Source organism: Bombus vancouverensis, chromosome 5, assembly GCF_051014615.1.
Source record: "Bombus vancouverensis nearcticus chromosome 5, iyBomVanc1_principal, whole genome shotgun sequence".
Classification (NCBI taxonomy): domain Eukaryota; kingdom Metazoa; phylum Arthropoda; class Insecta; order Hymenoptera; family Apidae; genus Bombus; species Bombus vancouverensis.
Genome location: NC_134915.1, coordinates 16,336,694 through 16,361,417, shown reverse-complemented (window position 1 = coordinate 16,361,417; position 24,724 = coordinate 16,336,694). Strand labels below are relative to the sequence as shown.

Sequence of the window (24,724 nt, the reverse complement as noted above, 5' to 3'; positions counted from 1 at the left end):
TAACTTATAACACACTGGGAAGTACAATAAAAATAATTTTATTACCAGACTATGAAAACATGTAGGTTTTTGAGATGTGATAAATTAATGATTAACGATTTTTATTGATTACTTTGTTGATTATTTGTTTGATTTGTTTTAGGACGTAAAGTTTTTTGTAATACATGAGCATCTGCAGGTTCTATTCGTTTGTAATAATGTTCCTTTGTTTCTACTATTTCAAAACCAAATTTTTTATAAAAGTCAATGGCCCCTTCATTACTTATCTGAACATGACTGTAAACAAAAAGTAACATATAAAAGTAATAATTACTATTTATATATGAGTATTTGCAAATGGAATTTAATATATTTAATAAATTTCATTAAATACTTACAGAAAGATTGAATCAAAGTTTCCATCTTTGTAAACATAATTTAAAACATGTTGTACCATTACAGTACCTATTCCTAATCTTCTATAAGGATAGAGACATCCTAATGTCATAATATACAGACGCCTAGAATTTTCAGAGGTATCTACTCGACAACAAACTGCACCAACCTGAAATAAATAATATTATAATCTATTAATAATAATAAATTAATAGCAATTTTTATTCAAAATATTGACATGTTTCTCAATATATCGTTTGAGTATATAAACAAATATAACATACCACTATATCATTGTAATATGCAAGCTTTGCTAGCTCTCCTGCTTCTAACACATCTTTATAAAATTTTTCATTGTACGAGACTGGAAACACCACTTGGTTAAGAAGTTTGAGCTGTTTTATATTATGTGGTGTTACATCTCCTAACTCTATTTTTGATCTGTAATTTTTAATTTCCCACTTTTACTTGACTTAATATATATATATAATAATTTATTCATACATCACATACAAATTTGAAAATATTATATGTATATATACATACATGTACATTGATATCATTAAACATGTTTTTATCTATCAAAACAAAGGATTTTTAAAACCGCGAAATTATAAAATTTTTATGGAATTCATATTTTGTTACTTTCAACAATTTTTTTTCTAGAAATTATTGTACTTAAAAGATTATTTTCGCACATAATTCATTCATTACTTTTTTATGCTGTAACTACGATTTTCTAATTACACGTTTTTAAATAAACATGCCCTTGAAAGCACGAATATTTAAAATTTCCATTTACAGATAGTTATTGCACATCACAAGTGAAAGGAAAATGATCGTATAGATCTTCTAATAATATGTTGGAATAAAACGAATGTAATTGTTTTTAGAATGTTTTGATTCGTAATATAACAATATAACCTTAAAACTTTTGAGGCTTACCTAGTCATATTAGGAAGTACAACAATTTTTAATGCTTCTCGAATAAATAACAATAACAAATTTCGATATTAATTGTTTTACAAGTTAATTACGAAGAAATAAGCCGTATATATTATACAATAACGTTACGCGGCTTCGTCCTTCTTATACTGAAATTTTATTAGTGGAGTAGGTTAAATATACATATATCTGCTTCTTCACATTTCGATAGGTTTTAGAATACATAAAAATTTATTAATTAATTGTGAATAACATATTTAATTGTAAGAAAAAGTAATATCATGCATATTATTATATTTAAATATATATGAAAACAATGCATTACATTTTTTTATATTATATATTGAATATATATATATATATATATATACTCCTAAAATTTCAATTCAATAGACTTTTTTCAGATCCAACTGAATCCAAAATATGTTTTATTACATTTCAAATTTGTGCGTACTTATATCATTATTATACATTTCATTATATTGTCAAGGTGTAATACAAAATATATTTAGTCACAAAATGTTAATAAAAAATAATAATATAAATATATGGAATACTCTACGACGCAAATTACTTATCAATCATTTATGTACTTATTACTTATTAGTAATTTGATTATTATCACAGAATTTAATTTACCATACATAATCAGTTACGTAGCTGTAAAACTTAAATTTAACAATATATATTACACTAAAATAGGCAATAATTTTATAGAAATATATAATTATAAAGCTATATATGGAAATTTGGGTCAAATTTAAGAATGCTATCGCCGTTTACGATTTTATACATTTAATTTATATTGTAACTTAGAAATAATATTAATCATTGTGGTAAAGACACAAAGAAACAAAAATCTTAATGTCATATGATTATTTATGATATAATATTACATACATAAAAAATTATACCTTTTTTTAAAGTACATAAAAATAAAATTACATAATTTGGTTATAGTAAATTATTTATAAACCTTACATTTCTTTTTTAATATAAGAAAAGTTTGTATCATAAAAAATATATTATGTCAATAATAATAGATGTTTTAATAGAATTGATATCGCATGACACTAGTGACACGCAGTGTCGAAAGCGTAGTAATAAACGTCAATTTGAAGCGTAGTTTATTGTTTATTATAGTAAGTTTTTCGTTTTACTTTTTTATAATAATGTCTAATAATAAAAGAGAACATAGTGGAAGCGATAATGAGGAAGATTGGGTTGGACCATTACCTTCAGAAGCTGTATCTCGAAAGAAACAGAAAGGTATACATGTATAACCTATTCTATGTTTAGTATTTGTGATATTTTATAAAAAATGAATAAGTGTTATTTATATGTTTTATTTTTTATATCGTATAAAATTTCAATATGATTCTTAAATATAATTGAGAAGTGTTAAAATTTATTTATATAAGATAAATATGACATAACTATATAAATAATTAATTGATTGTAGTATTAAAATTTTTTACTTTTGATAAGTTTGTAATGTTAATTACATGTTTTTCATTATCAATAAATGTAATTTATAATTTTGGAAAATACAATATTTTGTATATATATAATTTTTAATGTTTTTTATTTAATTAAATTCAATGTTAATTTTCAGTTCTTGAATATGAACAAGTATACATAGATAATTTACCATGTTGCGAATGTTACGAAAAATCTTATATGCACAGAGATGTAATCACTCATATTGTGGTAACAAAGTTAGTATTTATTATTATATATAATGTTATCTCTTAAATAATAATATAATGTTTGTAATATAAGTTTGTGTTTTGTATTTGTACAGATCAAATTTTGTGATAACGGGTAGTTTCGATGGACATGTTAAATTTTGGAAAAAACAAGAGGAGTTAGTAGAATTCGTAAAGCATTTTCGCGCGCATATGATGGCTATACAGTCTATGGCTGCTAGCTGTAATGGTATTCACGCATGCACTGTAAGCTTAGATAAAACAATAAAGATATTTGATGTTATAAATTTTGGTAAGTAGATCTTATCAGATACGTTCAATAATTTATTGTGTTGTATTAAACTAATATGGCTTAATTATCTGATATTATTGTTTTATTTCAGACATGATTAATATGATAAAGCTGCATTTTGTTCCACTTTGCTGTGAATGGATATATTCTCCTGGTGATGCAATATCTGCTGTAGCAGTTTCTGCTCAGGAATCAAATAAAATTTATATTTATGATGGACAAGGGACCAATACGCCATTACATGTTTTTAAGAAATTACATATTGAACCTGTGGTTGTAATGAAAGTAAGGGAAATTAGCATAATCATATTCTGTGATCTTATTTAAGTTAACATATTTAAGTAATTTTTATATAAACTGTTATCATTTATAGTACAATTCTGCATTTGAAACGTGCATCTCTGCAGACAAAGCCGGTATTGTAGAATATTGGACAGGACCTAAAATGGAGTACAGGTATCCCAAGTGCGTTAAGTTTAAAACCAAGTTGGATACAGATTTGTTTGATTTTGCAAAAAATAAAACTTATCCATGTGGGCTAGCAGTATCACCAGATGGTAAAAAATTTGCTTCTCTCAGTGGAGATAGAAAAGTTAGGGTCTTCAATTTTCGTACTGGGAAATTGTATAGAATATTTGATGAAACGTTACAAAGGTTTTCTGAATTACAACAAATGACACAACAATTACCAAATATGGAATTTGGACGAAGGTAACGTTATTCCTTAATAAAATTTTAGCATAAAACTGAATCTATTTTCTAATCAATATATTGATAACGTCTTTAGAATGGCGGTAGAAAGAGAACTGGATAAAACAGAAACGAACTTAGGAAATATTGTTTTTGATGAGTCAGGTTATATAATTTTATATAGCACAATGTTAGGTGTAAAAGTTGTAAATTTGTACACAAATCGATGTATTAGGATTATGGGGAAACCTGAAAATATTCGTCCTATGCAATTAGCTTTATTTCAGGTGTGTATAAAATTTACACGTTTCGAAAGATGCTTGTATCTTTACACACTTTAGCTGATAACAACTAATATTTTAAAAATGTATAGGGGAAAGCCAGGAAGACTACAGCTGCTGTGACTGTAGAAATGGAGGCTGCAGAAAATCCAACATTGGAAATGAATCGTCCTGATCCAACACTCTTTTGTACAGCTTATAAAAAAAATAGATTTTATATGTTTACAAGGAGAGAACCAGAGGATACCAAAAGTCAAGAATGTGATAGAGATGTCTTCAATGAAAGACCATCGAAAGAAGATATTATTTCCTCTACAGAAGCTACCAACGTACAAAAGATCTATGATACAGCAATTATCCATACAGCTCTTGGAGATATTCACTTGAATCTTTTTGGAAAAGATGTTCCGAGAACAGTGGAAAATTTCTGTGTTCATTCGAAAAATGGTTATTACAATGGACATATATTCCATAGAGTAATTAAGGGATTTATGATTCAAACTGGTGATCCTACTGGAACTGGTACTGGCGGAGAAAGTATATGGGGAGGAGAGTTTGAAGACGAATTTAGACCACATTTAAAACATGACAGACCGTACACTTTAAGTATGGCTAATGCTGGGCCGAACACAAACGGCAGCCAATTTTTCATTACTTTGACACCAACTGTAAGTTGGGACGAGTTTGCGTAATTCTTTTTTTTTTATGTGAGAATATGTGAAAGTAGGATGAATAGTAGATAATTTATATAATTTATCAATGCAACGCATGTGAAAAATCTACTACTATCTTCTTGTAATCGATTAGAAATTGATTAAAAATTAAATTGAAATCATTCACATTTTAATACACATATTAATGGTAACACGTTAATATATTAATTAATATTAATGTTATATTTGTTTCAGCCTTGGTTGGATAATAAACACAGCGTATTCGGTAGAGTGGTGAAAGGAATGGAAGTTGTACAAAATATTAGTCAAGTAAAAACAAATCCGAAAACTGATAAACCTTATGATGATATTCGAATAGTTAGCGTTACTGTGAAATAATGTCTAATTTCAATATATAAAATAATGATATTGAATTTATGATATGCTATATACACATCCTTTTCGGAACACTATTCTGAATCCTTTTCCTCAGCCTTCTCTTGTTCTATTTTGTAAAGCAGAGCTCGTATAAAATTATACATTCCCGTTAAACACGTAAACGCGTTCACACTGAACAAATTATAGTTCTTTGGTGTGATGATCAGTGAATACCTGATGGATAAATAATTTGTAAATCTTACTTCTTTCACTTAAAACGATATGTTTGTTGTATACATTTTTACGAGAAAAATAGCATCGTTTAAATAATACCTGGACCATATGGCACCAGTAATCATCAGACTCGCAGTTTGCGTAAGAGAAATCGTGTTTGGAGGTCGCTTCATGTCACCCAATCCTGCTAACACCAAACCCCATTTAAACGTAGGTGCCCAAAAGAATACAGTAGTCGGTCCTATATTAATAAAAATATTAACAACAAATTAAAAGTTTTTATGGATTGTCTTCGTGAAAAATTTTTCCAACCTGCAGGATGTAAAAAAACAGGACGAAGTTTTGCTGGAAGGAGGCAAGATATTCGTATCATTAACCGTTGATAAGCACTGTTCTTCTTCGGTGGAGGCATCGTATGATGGTAATTAATTTTTATTTATTCGATCGTAAAATCGTTTTTTGTCATAAAGTTTGACAGGAAAAAAATGATATGTGGGATAATAGAAGGTTTGACTTGGTCATACTGAAGTTTGATTATACCTAGTGATGTTAATAAATAAAGCTTATTTCGAGAAATTAAAAATATGAACACGTTTAGATAATATAAATATTTGTAATTATAGTTAATTAATTAGGATAACAATTAAGATATTACTTATTTAATAGATGCGTTTATGGTTACGATTGTGATACCATTGCGTATTAGATGATCTTAAATTAAAAAAGACGTACGTATAAAAAAGTAAAAGAACATTTTGTTTATAAACTTGTGTAATAAAAATTATTAGAATAATTTATCGTAATAAAGAACAGAAAATTGAAATTTTTCCTGTGTAAAAATTATATTTTGAGTATAAAATTTCATTTCAGATTTTTGCTTTTCATAAATTATCCCATCATATTATTATATGTTATTCTTCTGCAAAAAATTTCAATATAGATCGCAAAATATTGAAATACAGATAATTTCACAAATATTTATTTCGTCAAGTATCTTTCATAGAAATTTAAAACAAATGATATTTGTTGGTAACTTTTTGATTACGATTGGAAAATTGTTCATTTTGTATTATGTTTAAGACGATATAACCCACATGGCATAAAAAAATAATTTGTTAAATTTTAAGAAGATTTTCACGAATGTCGTCAATATTAAGACACAGCAGAACTTCTGTAATATTAAATTCAAAATGAGTTGTCGTAGCATCAGTGTAAGCCAGGGAACATGGAACGATTTGGAGGAAATGAAATATTTGCTTTGCGCTATCGAGTGTTGGTACGTTTACTCTCGTTATTACCTTCTGGATAAAAGACTTAAATTTTATGCAGTGATAAAGGAAATAATATTTCTACTACTAAAAGCAGAACTAATGTGAAATTGCTTAGTTTAAACATATATAAATCATTATTTTCCTGAATTATTTTTATTTATGTATGCAGCAATATGTTTTATACGAACGTGGTTTGATTTCATGCAGGAATCTTGATGGAATATTTTTATTTCTTTTTCTTTTAATTATTCTATATTCATTATTCATACGCAAGATTTAATTTATTTCACGTACATCATAATAACTCACAGTAGCTTTACACGAACGAGTTTCTAAAACCTAACGATAGAAGAATAAACTAAATAACAAACAAGTCTGCACAAACGACACAGGAAGGATACAGAAGATTTAGAAAATTGAATTTCTGTGGAAGAATAAAGAACCGAGATTACGTTTTCCTCTGTCTTTTTAAGAACACCTCTTACAGCAAGTATCTTAAAATAATGCAGAAAGAATTTAAAAAGTACGAACAAGTTTCTAAAACCTAACCTAAATAGAAGAATAAACTAAATAACAAATAAGTTTACACGAACACAACATAGGAAAGAACGTAGAAAACGTAGACGATTGAATTTTTGTAAAAAGAAAACTACCCAAAGAACAGAGATTACATTTTTCTCAAACTTTTCATAAATGCCTCTTGCAGCAAGTGTCCTAGTGTACCACCTCCACCCACGTGTTCCGCTGTATTACCACCGAGAATCGAGGAGTTGTGTCCCGTTATTCCTCCTCAGAGACCCTGCTGTCCGCCTCCTCGTTGTCCACCAACCCCCTGTTGTCCACAACCACGACCTTGCCCTATATCAGCTTCTTGTTGCGCGCCATCACCACCCTCTTGTTCGCCATCACCTCCTTGTTGCCGGATACCTATAGTTCCCAGTCCTGCTTGTTTTCCACCACCAATGTGTGCTCCACTGCCATCGAGACCTTGCGTTTCACCTTCTCCACTGCCGTGCTATCCAAGTGAGCTGATATAAAGCGCCTTATCTAGAGCGCCGGTTTCTGTAACCGGCTGATCTTACCGGCAGATGGTAAAAAGTGATAAGAAATCTGGAACGAGATGCCTGTACGTGTTGTATCGAAATAAAAAACGAGCAGTATTTAACGTTAAACTTAAGGAAGGATATCGATGTTTTAAAATATATATCTTTGCGATTTCCGCAAAATCGTAAGGAGACGTAGCAGCGCTGTAATGGGCGGAAATAACAAAAAATTTCAATTTCTCAAAATAGAAAGTGGCGAACGTTTAACGTTAAATGGAAACACGATATCGATGTTAAGAGAATCGGTAAAGTAGGATATAGAAAAGACACGTCAATTTCTCGGGAACAATGGGATCACGGGAATCCTTTCGCGGCTGTTTCACGTAAACCTAAAGCATCGAACACAGCCAACTCGTTCGAGATTTCGCAGTTCCTGCCATCTCCTTATCAGTGATAGGACCGATGTACGCTCATAAATCCGTATCGAATCCGGTATATCCAATGAAATTTTATTCGTAATTGAGAATCGACATAATTAAGAACATAGGACCTAGATTTTGAAAGTTGCGTTGCCAGTTATACCTTGGATATCGTATACGTTTCCTAACGCGCGTTTTGTGCAATTTTGTATCTTCAAATTCATCAAAAAATTCCACGCGTGCTTCTACGGGTTTACGAAAGATTTTCAGATGCAAAAATACACAGAATCTGACACTGGTGCCGTCTGTTTGTCTTTGAAGATTAAAATTTCAAACGCACGACCATCCCTTTGGACAGCATGTAGTTTATTATTTTTCATTTACATAGACCCAGCCTTTTGGGTTTCGCTGTACTTCCGGTTTTACATTACAATTAGATTCTTCAACTCTTTAATTCTCGCTTTCATTTAAAACAGCGTATACTTAAATTTGCGTATATAATTGGTACGGCGTGTCCCGAAGGATTTCTTTCCGCGAAACTTTACCAGCATATTCTACAAGCAAAATGGATAAGCAAAGAAATATGTAGAACGCTTTATTAAAAAGTTATCGGAAAGAAAATACCAGGAGATAAGGGGCTGGTGTTTCGTCGGCACAGCGTAATTAATAAAGCATTCCCGCTATCTGTTTTTGATATCTACTTGTAGAGGTCGTTGATTCGGTCAATCAATGCTGGCAATGTTTAAACGATCATTAGCCTCGACAATAGATAGAGATGGAGGAGGATCGATTCTTTTTGCTCCAGAGATCATCGGATATCGCACCAATGGACTTTCACTCGTCGCTGTAAACGCGAAGAGAGATGGTCGTTAAAGACGAATTAAGATGGCGTTAGGAGTTATCGCGAAGGATTTCCGACGTATTTGCCACTATCGGGGAAAGTGAACAAGAAATTTAGTAACGCGATAGATTCGATTTGCTGTCGTAGACGCGAGTGCTGCGTTCTTAAATAGCGGACAATATCTTAAAATGTAATTGTAATGTGGACCGACGTAATCTGTCCCTAGCTGTGCCGATAAAGTTTCGCGAGAACAAAACTGGGACACATTGTATTCTATAGTAACATTTTATGCCTCGTACAAGCTCCGAGGAAATGTTACAAACGTGTTGGCGATGTTAACGAGCTACGAATAGAACACACTACGCGATAACTTAATTTCTTCGTAGTTTAATAACAATCAAGTAAATTAACCAATTATTTATAAGATTGTATTTTGTATATTGCTTCATATTTTGTAGTTTCGTACTGTTGACGGCGACGAGGTCTCACGTGTTACCACGCGAAGGAAAACGACAAAGTATCGAATTGAAAATTGAATTGAACACGAGTAAGCTGTGGAACGTATTCGAAGGTAATACAATTGTTTGGTAGGTAACATTGATATCGATCGAAGATTGGTCGACATTTGCTTTTGTTTTTAAGCATATTTCGTTAAATTTTCGCTTTTTTAGCGTACATGAAGATAAGTGGAGGATTTGAATTTAGCAGGTGTCAGTGGGGACAGTTTTGGAAAATTTATTTGATATCTTGTCTATCAATTCCGAGCAACGTTCGAAGTTAAAAAAAAAGTGTAAAAATTTGTAGAAGAATCGTTTCGAATTTGTATGATATATAATATTTATTTTAAACTTCGATGTACATTGAGAATCTTCGCATAACGTGATATGAACATAACAAATAAAATAATGCAAGTGTCGCACGAAACGCTTAATGGGTATAGATTCTTTGAAATTTTTAAAAATCATCTGTATTTTAATCCGTATTAATACGTTGATCGATGTATTCATCTATAGCTCGCTCATTAACGTAATTTAAAATTCGATCACATCGAATCGCTTTCTGTTTAATTTTTCGAATTTGATTCTTGCCCAAGTTACGCGTTTTACAACGTTAAAAGTAACATTGAAACAGCCTGTAAACAATATAAAGAGGCTACAGATTAAAATAAAATACTACAAACATTGACAGAGATTTTCAGACAATTTTGGAATGAAACGAAGATACGAACAAATGTCAAATATTTAAACACGAGAAAAGAAAGCTTACTTTAAACCTTATTTTAAATGGGCGACAAGATTATCGTACGCAACGACTTTATTCGTATGTCCATATCGGGTCCCATGGGTCGAAGCTTAAAATACAATCACGCTTATCTCGAATCAATTTACAGGATAGGAAATCTTCCAATCGTTGAAATCGAAGCTTAGCTTACAACGAATCCTGGAAATTGAATACCACAGCGATAACAACGCTCGAACATCCTATTTATTTTACAGCGGAAGCTTAAAAGTTAGCGAAAGAAAGAAAAAAAAAAAGAAAAAACGCAATTACGACGAGAAAAGCCGATGTAACGTTGGTCAGGGATAATCGTCCATCGATTACAGACAAATTCACGAATATACGTTTTCCTCGCCTCGTCTAAAATACATTTTAAAACACATTTCGTTCCCTCTGCTTTTCTTTCGTTTCTTCTTAAAATTATTCGAAGCACGTTATCGTTATGTAGAGTAACAATTTGCAAGAACAACAATTTATCAGTCGTTGCTTTCGGTCTCGTAAATGTTATTCGTTTCGATTTTTACGCTTATACGTAGTGGATCGTGTAATAAGTCCGTCTAGCTTTCGTCGCTTTATAATTTCAGGGATCGTTAGAGAAATCTTATTTATGGTATTTATGGACAAATATGCGGAAAGAAGAAGCGCTAGAACGTCGAAGAATTTATAATATTCGGTTCTCTCACATTTAGGAATAAATTGAAAATGTATGTAAATAAAATGGTATAATTATTGTTGGGTAATATTGATAACTGTAACGAAGAAATTGCAAGGACTAATAATAATTAGGCTTTGCAAAGATTGTTAGGATTTACGATTTGTTTTTGAATAAGCTTATTCAATTGTTATTAATCCTTATAAGCGTTAGTTCTTTTTTCTACGACTTTTGTTTCCCATTTCTTCTTCCATCAAATTGTTTCCAACTGGAAGAAGGGAATTTCACGTTTATGTAGTTTATACAATGAACGTTACACATAAGAACGAGGTAAACCATGAGACAGAAAATTTTGTAAACAATTGAAGATTACAGGGAAGATACGATAAGACTGTAAACACTTTGATCGATTCTTTTTAAGAAGTCTAATGGCATTTTACGATTGCAAACGAACGTCTTGGTACAATTTAATATGTTGATATTCTAACATTTCGATACAAACGAAAGAAACTGATTTTCTGTGAGATTCTAGCGATCGATGGATCTGTGCTCTGCTTTGGAACACGTAGCTTCGTTTATTTTGTTCAGCTGCAAAAACAAATCGACAAGGGAATTTTAATAGAAACGGAAAACCTGACTTATCGTTGAGTGCGAATTTTCCTGCGATTGTAAGAAATGTAAATGTAAATTGATTGTAAGAAAAGAATAACGCGCGGACAATACGCAAGTATATAGAAAATATCGAATGTACGATACTCTTCGCAAACACGATCAACGGATACAGCATATTTCTGTCTGGTTCCCATTTCTTTTTTAGTAGCATCCATTAAGATGCGAATTCGCATAAAACTCCGCAGTAGTCTACTTATCACGTTCTTCTCCCGTAACGTCGCGAAGCGAACTAATTCGCACGAAGGACAAAGTACACCGCTGATATGATACGACAAATGGTCGTTCTCCCCTTCAAAGCTTTTATATTCTAATCCTCGACACTGACTTTACCAGACCCGGTCACACGACTGGTTTCAAAATTTAATTAAAAACTGTACGTTCGCCTAACTTTATGTAAATTCTTACATTATCTGAGTAACCAATTTCTCAATTTTTGTTCATATAAGAATGTATACTATCTGATTAACCAATTTCTCAATTTTTGTTTACATAAGAATTTACACTACCTGATTAACTAATTTCTCAATCTTTGTTTACATAAGAATTTACATTATCTGATTAACCAATTTCTCAATTTTTGTTTACATAAGAATGTACATTATCTGATTAACCAATTTCTCAATTTTTGTTTACATAAGAATTTACACTAATTGATTAACCAATTTCTCAATTTTTGTTTACATAAGAATTTATACTAATTGATTAACCAATTTCTCAATTTTTGTTTACATAAGAATTTACACTATCTGATTAACCAATTTCTCAATTTTTGTTTACATAAGAATGTACATTATCTGATTAACCAATTTCTCAATTTTTGTTTACATAAGAATTTACACTACCTGATTAACCAATTTCTCAATTTTTGTTTACATAAGAATTTACACTAACTGATTAACCAATTTCTCAATTTTTGTTTACATAAGAATGTACATTATCTGATTAACCAATTTTTCAATTTTTGTTTACATAAGAATTTACACTACCTGATTAACCAATTTCTTAATCTTTGTTTACATAAGAATTTACATTATCTGATTAACCAATTTCTCAATTTTTGTTTACATAAGAATTTACACTACCTGATTAACTAATTTCTCAATTTTTGTTTACATAAGAATTTACACTACCTGATTAACCAATTTCTCAATTTTTGTTTACATAAGAATTTACATACAAAGTTAGACGGACGAAAGAAATATCGAGGAATGTACAATTTTAAATAAAATGTCGAAGCCGTATCATTTCAAATCGTATTTTTACATTAACGTTTCGCACGAGGCACAAGCCGTGGTATTGGCAACACGTGGAAACTTTGCAGAGAATCTCGCCGGGAACATCCCCGATAAATTCATACTTTGGTCGTTTCGTGCGCGAAACTCCGTGTCTTCCCCTTTCTCTCTCCCTTTGAAATCAAACGCGTACGAAATTGAAAATATCATGCGCATAGTATACAAAGTATACGTTATACTTTTTTCATCGTTCTCATTCCCAGATCTGTGTTTCCTCGGGGATGTTCTCTCTGCCAGTTCAATTTCATTCAAATCGATTTCGATTTATTCAAGCCCGTTCGGAATGCTACAAACTGAATCCCATTAAAAAAGATCTGAAAAACCGTTGCACGTGGTTCCAAGAAAAATACTTCTTCGCAATCTGCTTTCTCTTCTCGATAAACGATATTTCTCAGACTCCTGGTATTTTTCCAACGTTTTACACGCTTACGGCTTACGTTAATTTCGTATTCGGTTTTCGCTTGGATTTCAGCTTCTTTCTGCTACGTAGGGTGTCGAAAGGAGTTGGTGTCAAATTATCCAGAAGTTGGAACATATAGTACTCGGTAAAATAAAAACGACGATAAGAGGAGACGTAGCGCGGCTTACACCGTCCGGATGGGCTGAAATTATCTTAAGCTGTAGAGGCGATATATTTCAGCAGTGGATTAGGAAAATGCTGCGATGTGCAATAACTACAAACTAGAAACCAAAGAGCATATATTGTACAAATGTGCACGGCACTCAGCCTGTAGATTGCATATTACAAACGGAATATCATTCTCAAGTATTGTTAATAACAATTTAAAGAGGAAGAGCAAGTGAAATCAATATACAAGAAATTAGACAAAAATCAACTTAGAATATTTTGTACAAGCAATGTCAGAAGCAAGAGCCTTCTGCTTCGACGAATAAAATTAAGAATAATTAGCATATAGGAGTAGAAAATACTGAGATAAGGTCGCGATAGGAGATTAATATTGTTATCGTTATTATTATCGTTTTTGTTATTGTTGTTACCGTAATAAAGAAGGTATTAAGAAATATTGGTACGAAAATTATTATTATTACGGATGGATGGAAAATTATTATTATTATGTATTCATGGAAAATTGAAGAACGCGAAAATGCACAGAATACATTTAGTATGCGAAGATGAATAAAATATCGAGAGTGTGAGAGATTCTATTCTCGAGTTTCATTTCTTCAGAGTCGTGCGAGAGGCTTTTGTTAAGGGGCCAGAAATTAGTCGCCAAATTTTTACGTATTTTCATTCCCTTGACGTTACACGAAAACTTATTAACATCGTCCAATGATATACAAAAGCGTGATGCACGAAAGAAACGCATATAAACGAATAAGGATAATTTGCAGTTGAAAAAGGTGGTGTGTCTCGAAAAATAATGATTTTCGTATCTATATTTACAAGTACGTTGCGGATTGTTACGCGTTTACGTGGAATTGAAAATATCGAAAGCTAGCGGCAAAATACGCGAAATCCCACGTAATAAGCAAAGACGCACAAATAAATACATGGTAACGTTTAGTAAATAAAATTAACTGCCTATCTAGATAACACTTTTATCTTATTATATTCATAAAAATATGCTCGCATAAATATCCGCGCCCTATTTATAAGATGCTTTTCTTATTCTTTATTTTAACGACTACTACATGTTCCTTAGGTCTAATCTCAGCATTTTTTTTTATACATCCTATATATCGATTCTCACGTACACAGAAAAGAAGAATCAGACGATCGACAAACCTAATTTTCACGTATTCTTAATCGTTACTTCAAGCCGGGCAAACGTTAGAGGACGAACAGGTCCTCGCAGCTTTTCGTTTTCCTTTTGAAGCCCAACAGGTGTTTCAAGATCCTTCTACGATGCTTGCTTCTTCTTCGTCTGGTTGCCTGGTCGCGGTCCCGTTGTGGATTCAGCTTAATCTGCGCTAGGATGCCGACCAGCAGCTCGTCCACGTGATGGGCAAGTCCTGACGAGGTTTCGATGAACTTGCAGCCGCAGTTGTTCGCCAAACGTCGGCCAACTGTTGGCACAGAGATTACGAATTGAGAGGCTGAAGTTGAGACAATAAACGCGACAATAACAGTTTGATTACAGAAGACTTTTTTCTCTTATTTTTATCAATTATTTCAATATCTTCTTCGAGTCAACTATTTACGTTTCATCGGAATCGTTGCAATGGAATTTTATCTATCGGTATTTAAATGGTAAATAGCGCATCGGTTATTGCGTTGAATAATCGTAATTATTGAGATTGATCCGACAGTTGAAGCAAGAAACAGCGGATAAAACAACGAATAATACATTCGTTCTCGGATTTCCTAATTTGCTGTAATTAAATAATTTACTATTACAACAGAATCAATCCTTAAGTATACGATCTGTATAGATATATCAAAACGTTTAAACATTTCGAAGCTGTTAACACTTTACCGACCCCTAGTGGTTCAACAACATACGCACGTCCGATCGGTAGCTCGGGTGCAGATTCTCCCTGGCACCGGCTCTGTTTCGGTTTACACTCTCCAATACAATTCTTTTCGTTCATGGCGAACGATAAGTTCTTCAAATTGGTATTAAACTGTGGGAGCTTACAAAGCAACGCAATTGACGCAACTGAGCAAGGTACCTTAGTACTAAATAACAAATTACTGCTCAAATAACGAGAAAGATTATCGGCGACAAAAAACTGATTGGTAAGATATCGGTCGGTAAGCGTCGGCGACAGAAAACCGATTAATCGCCTATCGGTCGGTAAAGTGTTAATCTACGTGTCCATAGAAAATCTGCCATAGAAAAATCTGTTTTATTTTGTTATATTTTCCTGTTCCATCCAATTTCTGAAACAACAATCTGATAAATACACTGAAAGAAGGCAACAGCAAATAACGAATAAAGCTAAAATACTCGGATTAGAAAAGAAAGAACAAGAATAAAGAAGAAGAAGAATAGAAGCTAGCATAAGTTCGTACAACGATCTGTTTATTCACTGATACTTTATACTTTATACCTTAATATTATAAATATAGATCACGTCGTATGCCCGCCGCTTCACGTGCAGCTTCACGATCGTGTCATTGAAAATTACTTGTTTACTTCAAGTACTATAAATACATGCGAAATGAAAGAAGGAACAAAAGAATGAATTACTACGTTGCGTAGTTGTCAGGATTATTAATTTTCCTTAATGGTACCTAATGCACGAAAAAGAAAGCCTAATCTTGATTCAAATTAGCGGTATTTAGGTTTCACTGAATCTCGTCTAATACGTACGAGCACGAACGCGTAATTACGCGACTAGCAATTATCATCACGCCAAGTGGCAACTATCAGCTTTCGTCAGAACGGCCGTGTATAGTTAGCGGGAAACCGATAAGCACGGCAACAGCTTTCATTAATATAAACATCGATGTTAATCAACGCAAGTAAGAAGTTTATTTATTGTTGACCTTTTCCAGTTTCAGAAGCTCTTACGTTAGAAGGAAATTCAGCGAACTGGTCCCGGAGAGCAATTCTAGCGATTGCACCGGGCTATATCTTTGTACCGAGAGAAAAGTTACTTCTTCTTTTATGTAGTACTTAACTTTCCTACGATCTTCGTATCTTTACGTCTCGATTGCGCTTTCGTTTCAACAAATGTGTAAAACGTTTTAGCGGTCCGAGGAAACTCGTTGCAACGGTCTGCGGAAAATTTTGGTACTCAAACTCGAAACAAGAAATCCCGAAACACGTACTTGTTGCGATTACGTGTGGCGATTGTTAATTAAAATGCAAAACGCGGTTTTATTTTGCGTTCGCTGTACTCTAGGCGTGTAGAATGTAGAATTTAATACATATTAAGTTGCCTGGAAAGTTTCTTTCAGAAGAAAATGGATCGTACATAATTCCATAAAGTGGTATTATTTCCTTATGAAACGAAAGAAACTTTTGCTACAACCGAATAGTTTCGTTGTTTATATTTTTATCATAAATAATCAAACGAAGCAAGAGATCTAATCGAAACTCACGTGGCCGACTATAATCCAACTATAATGTTACACGCGCTTAATCGAGCTCCAAATTGCCAATCGAATATCCAGCAAAATCACATGATCGTCTCCACTAAACCAAAGTTAACTACCTAGAACTGCACCTGATCTCGAAACTCACGTGGACAGATCAGGTGTAAAAGATAATTGAAGACACGTAGATTGAAAAAAAAGACAGACGTGGAAGACATAGAAAACAAATTGGCAATGCACAAGACAATGATCAATCTCATATGAACTTATGGGATAGTTCTATGGGGAAACAGCGGCAAAGAGCCAGCACCACGTCGCTAGATTCGAATCGCCGCAATAAACGGCACTCGGAGGAAGAGTTGTCAATGGCTCGTGGTGACATCAGCAACGAAGATCGAACGGAAAGATGTAGAAATACCAACTGTCCAAGAGAAAATTAAGAGACGCAACGAGACGTAAGAAAGGGATTGCGCAATGTCCTGAGAAACCAACCCCGTGGACGTACAAAGGGCGGATTAAACGAGGGCTGAAGGAGGAAGGAACATCCTGCCGTAGGAATGTCACGAGATGCTGTAAGACGACAACCTGGGGAAAGTCACCGACGTGATAATTTATAGCCAGAAGAATTTACCGAACTTGCAAGCAGGGTACGTTCCAAAGGCAGATAACCAAAATAAAGAAAAAGAGAAAGTTGCAAATTTTGTGTAAGTATGATCGCGGAAAAATATGGCAAATAAACGCCAAGGGAAGCTTGGAGAGTATAGCAAAGAAAGTCAAACAGACAGTGTAAGCCAGTATTGCACGTCCAACGAGTAAATAACCAAGTCCACCCCCATAGTTGGTTACAAAGTTCGTTTCTTATTGCTCGTACGCACCAACGGATGGAACCTCCCGTTTCCTCTCGAGATCGACTTTGTTGCCGACTAGAATCACGCCACGACTAGCCATATAATCGCTCTTCCATAGATACATCAGCGTATCTTCGGCCATTTTCAAGCTACGCCTGTCCACCACTGAGTAAACCACCACGAAAACGTCCGGATTGTACGTCGAGCAGAACGTTTCCACCTGGAACAAACAAAAGAAGGAAGTTTCGTTAGTCGTTAGGATATTCTTGCGTCTTACTGGTTGTTACTCCCATAAGGAGAGACAAGCGGATTATCACTTGCAAATGGATAAATATCAGATGTTATTCAAGTGAAGAAGAGACGATAACTTTACGCTTTCGTATTTTTCCTTTGTGTATGTTTAAAATTACGAAGACTCGACGTAAAGGATATCTAAAGATACGTGACGACGTAAATAGACAACACGTACCGCGATATAGTAAGATACAAGCATAAATAATGCCGAAGTATTTATAAAATTAAGTACTGTTTCATGCGAAACGCGCGTATAGTCGGCAGCAGCGAGATAAAAGGGAAATCCAGGGACGTATAAAAGATTAAACGAAATTTTCTTTCAAGAGAGAAGAAAGTTCAATTTTATCAAGATTCTACTACTACACCCTTCACCTCGTGTTTCTTTTCTTGTTTCTTTTACAACTCGTAGCAAATTAGGTATACGATATAATCCCGCGTGTTTCCATCGAGATAAAGGTAATACCATGTCGAGTAGAAATAAGTCCGCCAATTTTAATAAGCAAGGTAAACCTTTAGCCGCAGAAACCCGAGCGTAGGGACGCTGCGTGATGAATGCGGCCGAAAAAGACAAAAACAAGAAAAAATGGAAGAGAATAGAGACGCAACGAAAAAGGAGCGTACAGAGTATTTGTATATGTATAATTAAATAAATAAAAATGGGTAGAAATTATATATATGTAGATATGTTGAAGCGAGGAAATTATCAGATTTAGCAGAGAGAGATTTAACAGAGAGATCCGACGTTATCGGATCGTCGGATTTATCGAACTTTGTTGTTTCTTAACACTAGAACTACCACACCAGTCAAATTGACTGATTGTACAATTTGATTTTAAAATTCCTACTTCGTGTTATATTTTTCCTCCGCAATCATGTAATGACTTTCGCAACGATGACTAAAAGAATAATATAATGAATTTTATTTTCTCTTTTACGTGATCAAACTGAAAATAATTGCGTGTCGAGGCTACTTATACCAATACCAGTGAAAATGACTGGTACTCGTCAAAGTGTAAAAGGGTTCTGCGATCTGTTATCAGGAAAATTCCGGATCGATCGCTAGATCGCTAGATGCTAACAGTAGAAGTACCACAGCACTCAAAATGACTTGTTCTACAATTTTATGAACGTGTCAACCCTCCTTTAGGTCGATCATGGTTGCAGATGGATTAATAATACCAACAATGTACTAGATGACATGGAATTCTTTCTGTAAGAAAGTAATGAATCAATAAATATACAAATATTCTATTATTACGTATTTTTTAAAGATCAGTCATTTTGACTTGTTTTGGTACAACTAGCTTCCTGTTAATTACCGGTAGTTCTAGTGTTAATTTCTGTTATCCGAGTTCAGGTGTCTTACACGCTTGCACGAATAAATGTTTTTGCCTTACGAGGGAAGGAGACCACTTGGTTCGCTTCCTGAAATGTTATATGAAAATTAATTCCGATTATACGAATGAATAAACAGCGAAGAAATGGGTAGAATTAGTGGACCGTGTTGGATAAAAGGGGTTCTATCGTAATTACGTAATTAAGCTTACCGACATCTCCGCCGTGGGGTGATCTATGATTTCTAATTCTGTTTCTTGGCCATTGAGCATCACGGAAACACTTTTCTGTCCGTATTCCTCGTCTGAAACAAATCAAACCGACAGTTGAAAATTACTCATTGCCATATCGTTTCACCTACGCGTATTGCATAATTTGCATAATATTTTTAGTACTATATTTGGTTAAATATATCAACGTAGAAACGTATCTGGAAATATTTAATGCTTAACTAAATATAAAAATACGCGTAATACGTTAACCAGTTGCGACCTGTTTGAAAACGTCGAATTGAAAGGTTGTAAGCGACGACGAGTATACTCGTCGAGCACAGAGTACGCGTGGCTGTTATAACATAGAATTAAGTTGTAACGAAATGATCGTTTCGATATTTTACTAGGTCTTGCCATAAGTCAAAGTATTGTCGTTTCTTCGTGACGACTATACTCGTCAAAAACATCTAACCGATTAAATCGATGAAAATGAACTGTCCACGATTATCGGAATCCGCGATCTTCATCTTGCAATATAATTTTTACGGAAATAAAATTTGTAATTTAACAACTGGTCGTTGCGTATATAACAACGGACAGCAGGAAGAACCGAAAACGGAAAATGTTTTCATCTGCACAGTTATTGATTCTACAATTTTGGAATTTCCTTTGTCCGTAGGTTTTGCATCGCTTTGTTCAATAATAACCAGACGCCGGGCTGGCTTTAATTAAAAATATTTCTGTCAAGCCGTTCGTTCATTTTTTCAACGGCAACTCTAAATATTCCACGGTATTGAACATGTTAATTACGCGAACAGGTGAACGGTTCAAGGGCAGCCGACGCGTTTACAAAAGTAACGCTTCCGGATTCGAAGTTAATTAAAATCGCGTAACAAACTGTGCTGTTGCTCGCGCGATTCTTTTCTGCGAAACTCGATTAAGCGTAACATTTGACACTTTAAACCTTCAAAGCGCGAATTTAGCGAAATCTCTTATTAAAATATGACATTCGATTAATATGATATTCCTATATTTCTTTCATTGCATGTAAACAAAGAAAAGAGAGAGAGAAAAAAAGGAAAAGATTTTATTATTTTTCAACAGACGAAATAGTCTCAAATACGCAATTTCAAAAAAATCGTTTCAAAACAAATGGCTAATTCTTCTCTGTTCCATAAAGCGAAAATAAATACACGGAAAATTATGACCTTCCTCCTTTTTTTTCTCTTCTTCTTTCATTTTAGTATTAATCAGACGGTTCATCTTATGGCGAAAAACGCGACAATATTTTTTATTCTGAAAACAGGGCAAACAACAGAGCGAAAAATTATCTAAATAATATTTGATTCCAGAATGTTTAGAAATTGAAATTTTGCAGCAAGAAATGCACCGTCTAACGTTAAACGTCATAAGTAAAATCATAATAAGCTTAAAATATCGCATTAAGATTACGTTTATTTATTTATTTATTTATTCGTTGCACGGAAAAGAAATTCCCATTAGAATACAAACAGGAAGCAAATAATACGTAGAGAACACGTATGCGAAAAGAGAAGAAAATAGGGGAACGAGAGGCTGAAACAGAAGAAACTTGCCATTTACAAGACCTTGTACATTTGCATTTTAATAGAACGAATAGGACGTTAATTGTTGAGCTTCGTTCTTTTCAAATTACCGTTCGATCTTCGATTAAACTAACATAAAATACTAAATATCAGACATCAAAGAAATGGCTGCGTAATTATTCCTTCGTTTATTATCAGTATTTTTGCATTTGTTCCGTGAAAGTAGCGTTTCCTGCTTGATAACGAATTCATTCACGTTTTTGCAAACCGGGTCAGCAAATGCTGCGACGCAATGAAAAGTGGGTTATACCTAACAAAGCGATTTGGTCGCTGTTGACAAAGGGCGCAAAACATTTTGCAAATTCCAGGTCTTTCCGATATTTTCTCCTTTTCCGTTCCTTTGTTTCCAATTTCGATATCGCTTTAAATGGAACACAAACATTTTTGTAATCAAAGCGTCGCAGAGTCACGCTCGTCCGCAAATCTTTTGCCTTAACACGCGTCTTTCCTTTCCTTACGATTTTATGATTTTACCTTTAGCGATACACGTCGTTGGAAAACGTCGACTCAGATTTTACATGAAGTTTCTAACGTTTCTAACCGCATCTAATTTACATGGAACTTTTGCCGAGGTTTTTCCGGAATGTATATCCATTGGAAGCACAGTCGAACTAAAAACTGTTTTTATTTACGTTCCTTTTATTCTCGTTTGAAACAGCTATTCGCACACGCTATACAATCTTCCGGTATTTGGTTGTCCTAAAAAAGGGGGTCCTCGATATTTTTGAGACACAATCCAGAGGAAAATATTCGATTCATTTCACAGGAAATCAGGATGTAATTTCTTTCAAATAATCTTCACGTTGTAAATATTAATCCCACTATAGACAGCGAATGTTCATTTATATTCATATTCCTATCAACTAAACTAAAAATTAAATAACAAAAAAAAAAAATATATGAAACCCAAGCAGGAATTTGTTTCACTTATTAAACGTTACAATACCATACTCTAGATAATATTTTGTATATTTTTACACGCTAAATACGTTCCGTGTATTTTTGCACCTCCAAAAGAGGATCTTCTCAAAATGGTTATTTTCTGGATCTGCTAGCGAACGTTCTTGCAGGCCACTTAAGAAGAGAAAGAAAAAATGTCATTACTATTTACCCCAAATACGATGGGAAAGATACTTGAACTTGAAAAAGAAAAACAGAAGATACCTTACATTTAATCCTAATTTTCCTTAAATTTTCATCCAACAACAAAATGAGTATTCGTCTATATCGACGTAATAATCCTTCGGAGATTCTGTTGATAAATCAATCGGAGTTTAAAATCGAGCAAATCCCAAGTATCATCGGGTTTCTGGTGGCCGAGAACAATAGCCAACAGTACGCTCGCTCAACCTGTATCCGTATACGTATGCGTCGAGTGTCACGAACGAATTGCACTCGGTGCAGAAATAGAATTAGCGTAAAACACTTTCGTTTGAAGTAACTACGGAGCTCGACGGACATCGGAATAACCAGAGATGTTATTAGCTCGAATACGTAAACAGATAGATAGGACTTTGCTGCATTGCGGCCGACAGCTTCGACGTGTTCGGAATGGGCACTTTGAATGGCAAATCGCATCAGCGTCCGATTTCATCGACTACGAAAAATATCGGATCGAGATACGACCTATCGACGACCGACTTCCACCGAAATAAAATTCCATTGCAGCGGCTCCGCAGTTAATTGAAAATATTTTGTTCGCGCGTTGCAAGCCAAAGTCGGCGGAAAGTCGATGAACTTGCGGTTGATCGCTGTTCATCGTGGGATTTCCTCGATGCTAAACTTCCACCGATTTGCCGGCTGAATTTCCAGAGTCATTTCGTAGATGGATCGGTACCTGAAGAAGACGAAGATAAAGTTTCACCACTGCCATTTCTTTTTTATCTTCGCGCTCATCCGTTTCAACTTTCCCATCGCATCACCGCGTAGGTGCAAGAAGTGGCCATTTTTTGACACCCTCTTTTGCCGTAAATGAAATTTTCCCCCAGTCTATTTTACAAATAAAAACGTCGATATTTCCGCAACTATGGAAAACAAGGGAACACGCGACGTATACTCACCCAGGGAAGTGTCATAGGCGCAAATATAGTCGCTGGTGGTGAACTGGGCGGTGAGGGCGGTTTTCCCAACCCCGGATGCACCCAGCATGCCGACTTTATAAGTGGCCACTCGTTCGTTGCTCGTGTCTTCCTCTGCTTCCATGCCTGAAAGCTGTGACGCCGAGCTGAAACATCACACAGATAGAAAGCGTGCGGTGAATATGTGGCTGACTGTGAAACTCGTATCGATCGACGACATCGGAAAAACAGAGTTCATCGTCTTACTCGTCTGCCTCGTCGTCGGTCTTTTTACGTTCAGCGTCGTCGCATGCTCGTCCGGGGAATAGAAGGAAGTTCACCGAACAGGAAGCACGGATTTTGGTTACGTTGGCAGATTATTATTTGTTTGGTGCGAGTCTTCAAGGATTTTAAGATTTGTTGCGCAAATTTTGGAAACAAGCAGAGACTGTACGATACAGTGTTCTACCGTCACTGTCGAGATAGTTTCGTGCGATCGATTTCGCTTGCGTTCTATTTTCGAATTTTCCAGTATTCGTACAGCATATGATACACGGTGTACCTTGTGTTCTATGGAAAAATAAACCGAAGATTCGACGCGTTGTCAGCCCACGTCGACGACGCGATCTTTTTGCGTTAAATCGACCAATTCAATCGCGGTACACGTTATTCTGAAGAGGAACGTCGAGCAAAGAATTCAGTGGAACAAGAATACGCTTAATCAGACGGTGCGCTTCGAACAAATCGCCTTTCACTCGCTACGATCTTTTACGAAGAATCTCACGTCCGACGATTTTAATAGATTTTCCAAGCTGTTAAAGGAAAGAAGAAAGAACTCGCCGAAGAATTACGCGCTTAATTACATAAGTAAACGAATATAAACGTACACATGTGCAGTGGTAACGAGGTATAAAAGCAAAAGCTAGTAGCCTCAGGTCGCTTTATCGCAGTCTGTTCTATTTCCGCAGGTATTATCATTCTACCGTTTTATCTTTCATTTTTATGAAACCGAAACGACCTTCGTGAATATAACATGACGTCAGTTTAAGTCTCCGCGATACACCAACAACGCATCGCACTTCTTCTCTTCTCTCCTGATTTTTCATATGTACGTTACAAATTACATCTTTCTTCGGATCTTTGTGAAATTGGTGAACAAAATCGCGTTCGAAACAGTCTCGCGAGTTATCTTCGTTCGATAAGGTTTCGACATTCCGTAAATCGATCGTTTTTCGTTATTTCTGAAAACTCGAGAATATTTTTAACCCATTAACGATATTAGACACACGCTTTCGTGAATATCCCGAAAATAATTATTTGCC

General features: G+C 34.2%; 5 protein-coding genes across 7 annotated transcripts in view; 2 read left to right on the top strand and 3 right to left on the bottom strand.

Moving 5' to 3' along the window:
* Window positions 1-22: 22 nt before the first annotated feature.
* san (Probable N-acetyltransferase san) lies at window positions 23-1,501 on the bottom strand. 2 transcript variants are annotated; one of them, XM_033337688.2, is made up of 4 exons: window positions 1,321-1,501; window positions 660-816; window positions 378-544; window positions 23-276 (listed from the first exon to the last, which is right to left on the bottom strand). In XM_033337688.2, the coding sequence occupies exons 1-4, from the start codon at window positions 1,326-1,328 to the stop codon at window positions 102-104; spliced, it is 507 nt and encodes a 168-aa protein (XP_033193579.1). In that variant the 5' UTR covers window positions 1,329-1,501; the 3' UTR covers window positions 23-101. The 2 variants fall into 2 exon arrangements, with proteins under 2 accessions (XP_033193579.1, XP_033193578.1); XM_033337687.2 differs by lacking the exon at window positions 1,321-1,501 and adding an exon at window positions 922-1,027.
* Window positions 1,502-2,383: 882 nt separating this feature from the next.
* LOC117158517 (peptidylprolyl isomerase domain and WD repeat-containing protein 1) lies at window positions 2,384-5,379 on the top strand. The gene is made up of 8 exons (XM_033337493.2): window positions 2,384-2,589; window positions 2,936-3,038; window positions 3,125-3,321; window positions 3,413-3,606; window positions 3,695-4,032; window positions 4,109-4,298; window positions 4,385-4,960; window positions 5,201-5,379. The coding sequence occupies exons 1-8, from the start codon at window positions 2,388-2,390 to the stop codon at window positions 5,342-5,344; spliced, it is 1,944 nt and encodes a 647-aa protein (XP_033193384.2). The 5' UTR covers window positions 2,384-2,387; the 3' UTR covers window positions 5,345-5,379.
* A 36-nt stretch (window positions 5,380-5,415) lies between these two features.
* On the bottom strand, window positions 5,416-6,129 carry LOC117158518 (mitochondrial pyruvate carrier 2). The gene is made up of 3 exons (XM_033337494.2): window positions 5,870-6,129; window positions 5,657-5,798; window positions 5,416-5,557 (listed from the first exon to the last, which is right to left on the bottom strand). The coding sequence occupies exons 1-3, from the start codon at window positions 5,967-5,969 to the stop codon at window positions 5,416-5,418; spliced, it is 384 nt and encodes a 127-aa protein (XP_033193385.1). The 5' UTR covers window positions 5,970-6,129.
* Window positions 6,130-6,747: 618 nt separating this feature from the next.
* LOC117158479 (uncharacterized) lies at window positions 6,748-9,678 on the top strand. The gene is made up of 3 exons (XM_076618697.1): window positions 6,748-6,768; window positions 7,488-7,851; window positions 9,590-9,678. Exons 1-3 carry the CDS (start codon window positions 6,748-6,750, stop codon window positions 9,601-9,603), a joined length of 399 nt encoding a protein of 132 aa, XP_076474812.1. The 3' UTR covers window positions 9,604-9,678.
* The window catches only part of LOC117158481 (uncharacterized), an 81,846-nt gene continuing 65,757 nt past the window's right edge, over window positions 8,636-24,724 (bottom strand). For both annotated transcript variants that reach the window (XM_033337403.2, XM_076618627.1), the window contains 4 exons: window positions 23,406-23,569; window positions 19,721-19,812; window positions 17,907-18,099; window positions 8,636-15,053 (listed from right to left, as the gene is read on the bottom strand). In XM_033337403.2, coding sequence (XP_033193294.1) covers window positions 14,818-15,053; window positions 17,907-18,099; window positions 19,721-19,812; window positions 23,406-23,569 — 685 coding nt within the window. In that variant the 3' untranslated portion in view covers window positions 8,636-14,817. The remainder of the gene's footprint in view (window positions 15,054-17,906; window positions 18,100-19,720; window positions 19,813-23,405; window positions 23,570-24,724) is intronic.

Bases quoted from the DNA above. Each gene is read 5' to 3' on its own strand.
- san (XM_033337687.2), bottom strand. The intron at 545-659 runs GTATGTTATATT...TATTTATTTCAG, and splicing joins CATATTACAATGATATAGTG to GTTGGTGCAGTTTGTTGTCG. The intron at 277-377 runs GTAAGTATTTAA...TTTTGTTTACAG, and splicing joins AACTTTGATTCAATCTTTCT to TCATGTTCAGATAAGTAATG.
- LOC117158517 (XM_033337493.2), top strand. From the start codon at position 2,388: ATGACACTAGTGACACGCAGTGTCGAAAGCGTAGTAATAAACGTCAAT. The intron at 4,033-4,108 runs GTAACGTTATTC...TAACGTCTTTAG, and splicing joins AATATGGAATTTGGACGAAG to AATGGCGGTAGAAAGAGAAC. The intron at 4,299-4,384 runs GTGTGTATAAAA...AAAAATGTATAG, and splicing joins TGCAATTAGCTTTATTTCAG to GGGAAAGCCAGGAAGACTAC.
- LOC117158518 (XM_033337494.2), bottom strand. From the start codon at position 5,969: ATGCCTCCACCGAAGAAGAACAGTGCTTATCAACGGTTAATGATACGA. The intron at 5,799-5,869 runs GTTGGAAAAATT...TTATTAATATAG, and splicing joins TGTTTTTTTACATCCTGCAG to GACCGACTACTGTATTCTTT. The intron at 5,558-5,656 runs GTATTATTTAAA...TTTATCCATCAG, and splicing joins ACTGGTGCCATATGGTCCAG to GTATTCACTGATCATCACAC.
- LOC117158479 (XM_076618697.1), top strand. From the start codon at position 6,748: ATGAGTTGTCGTAGCATCAGT. The intron at 6,769-7,487 runs GTAAGCCAGGGA...AACTACCCAAAG, and splicing joins TGAGTTGTCGTAGCATCAGT to AACAGAGATTACATTTTTCT.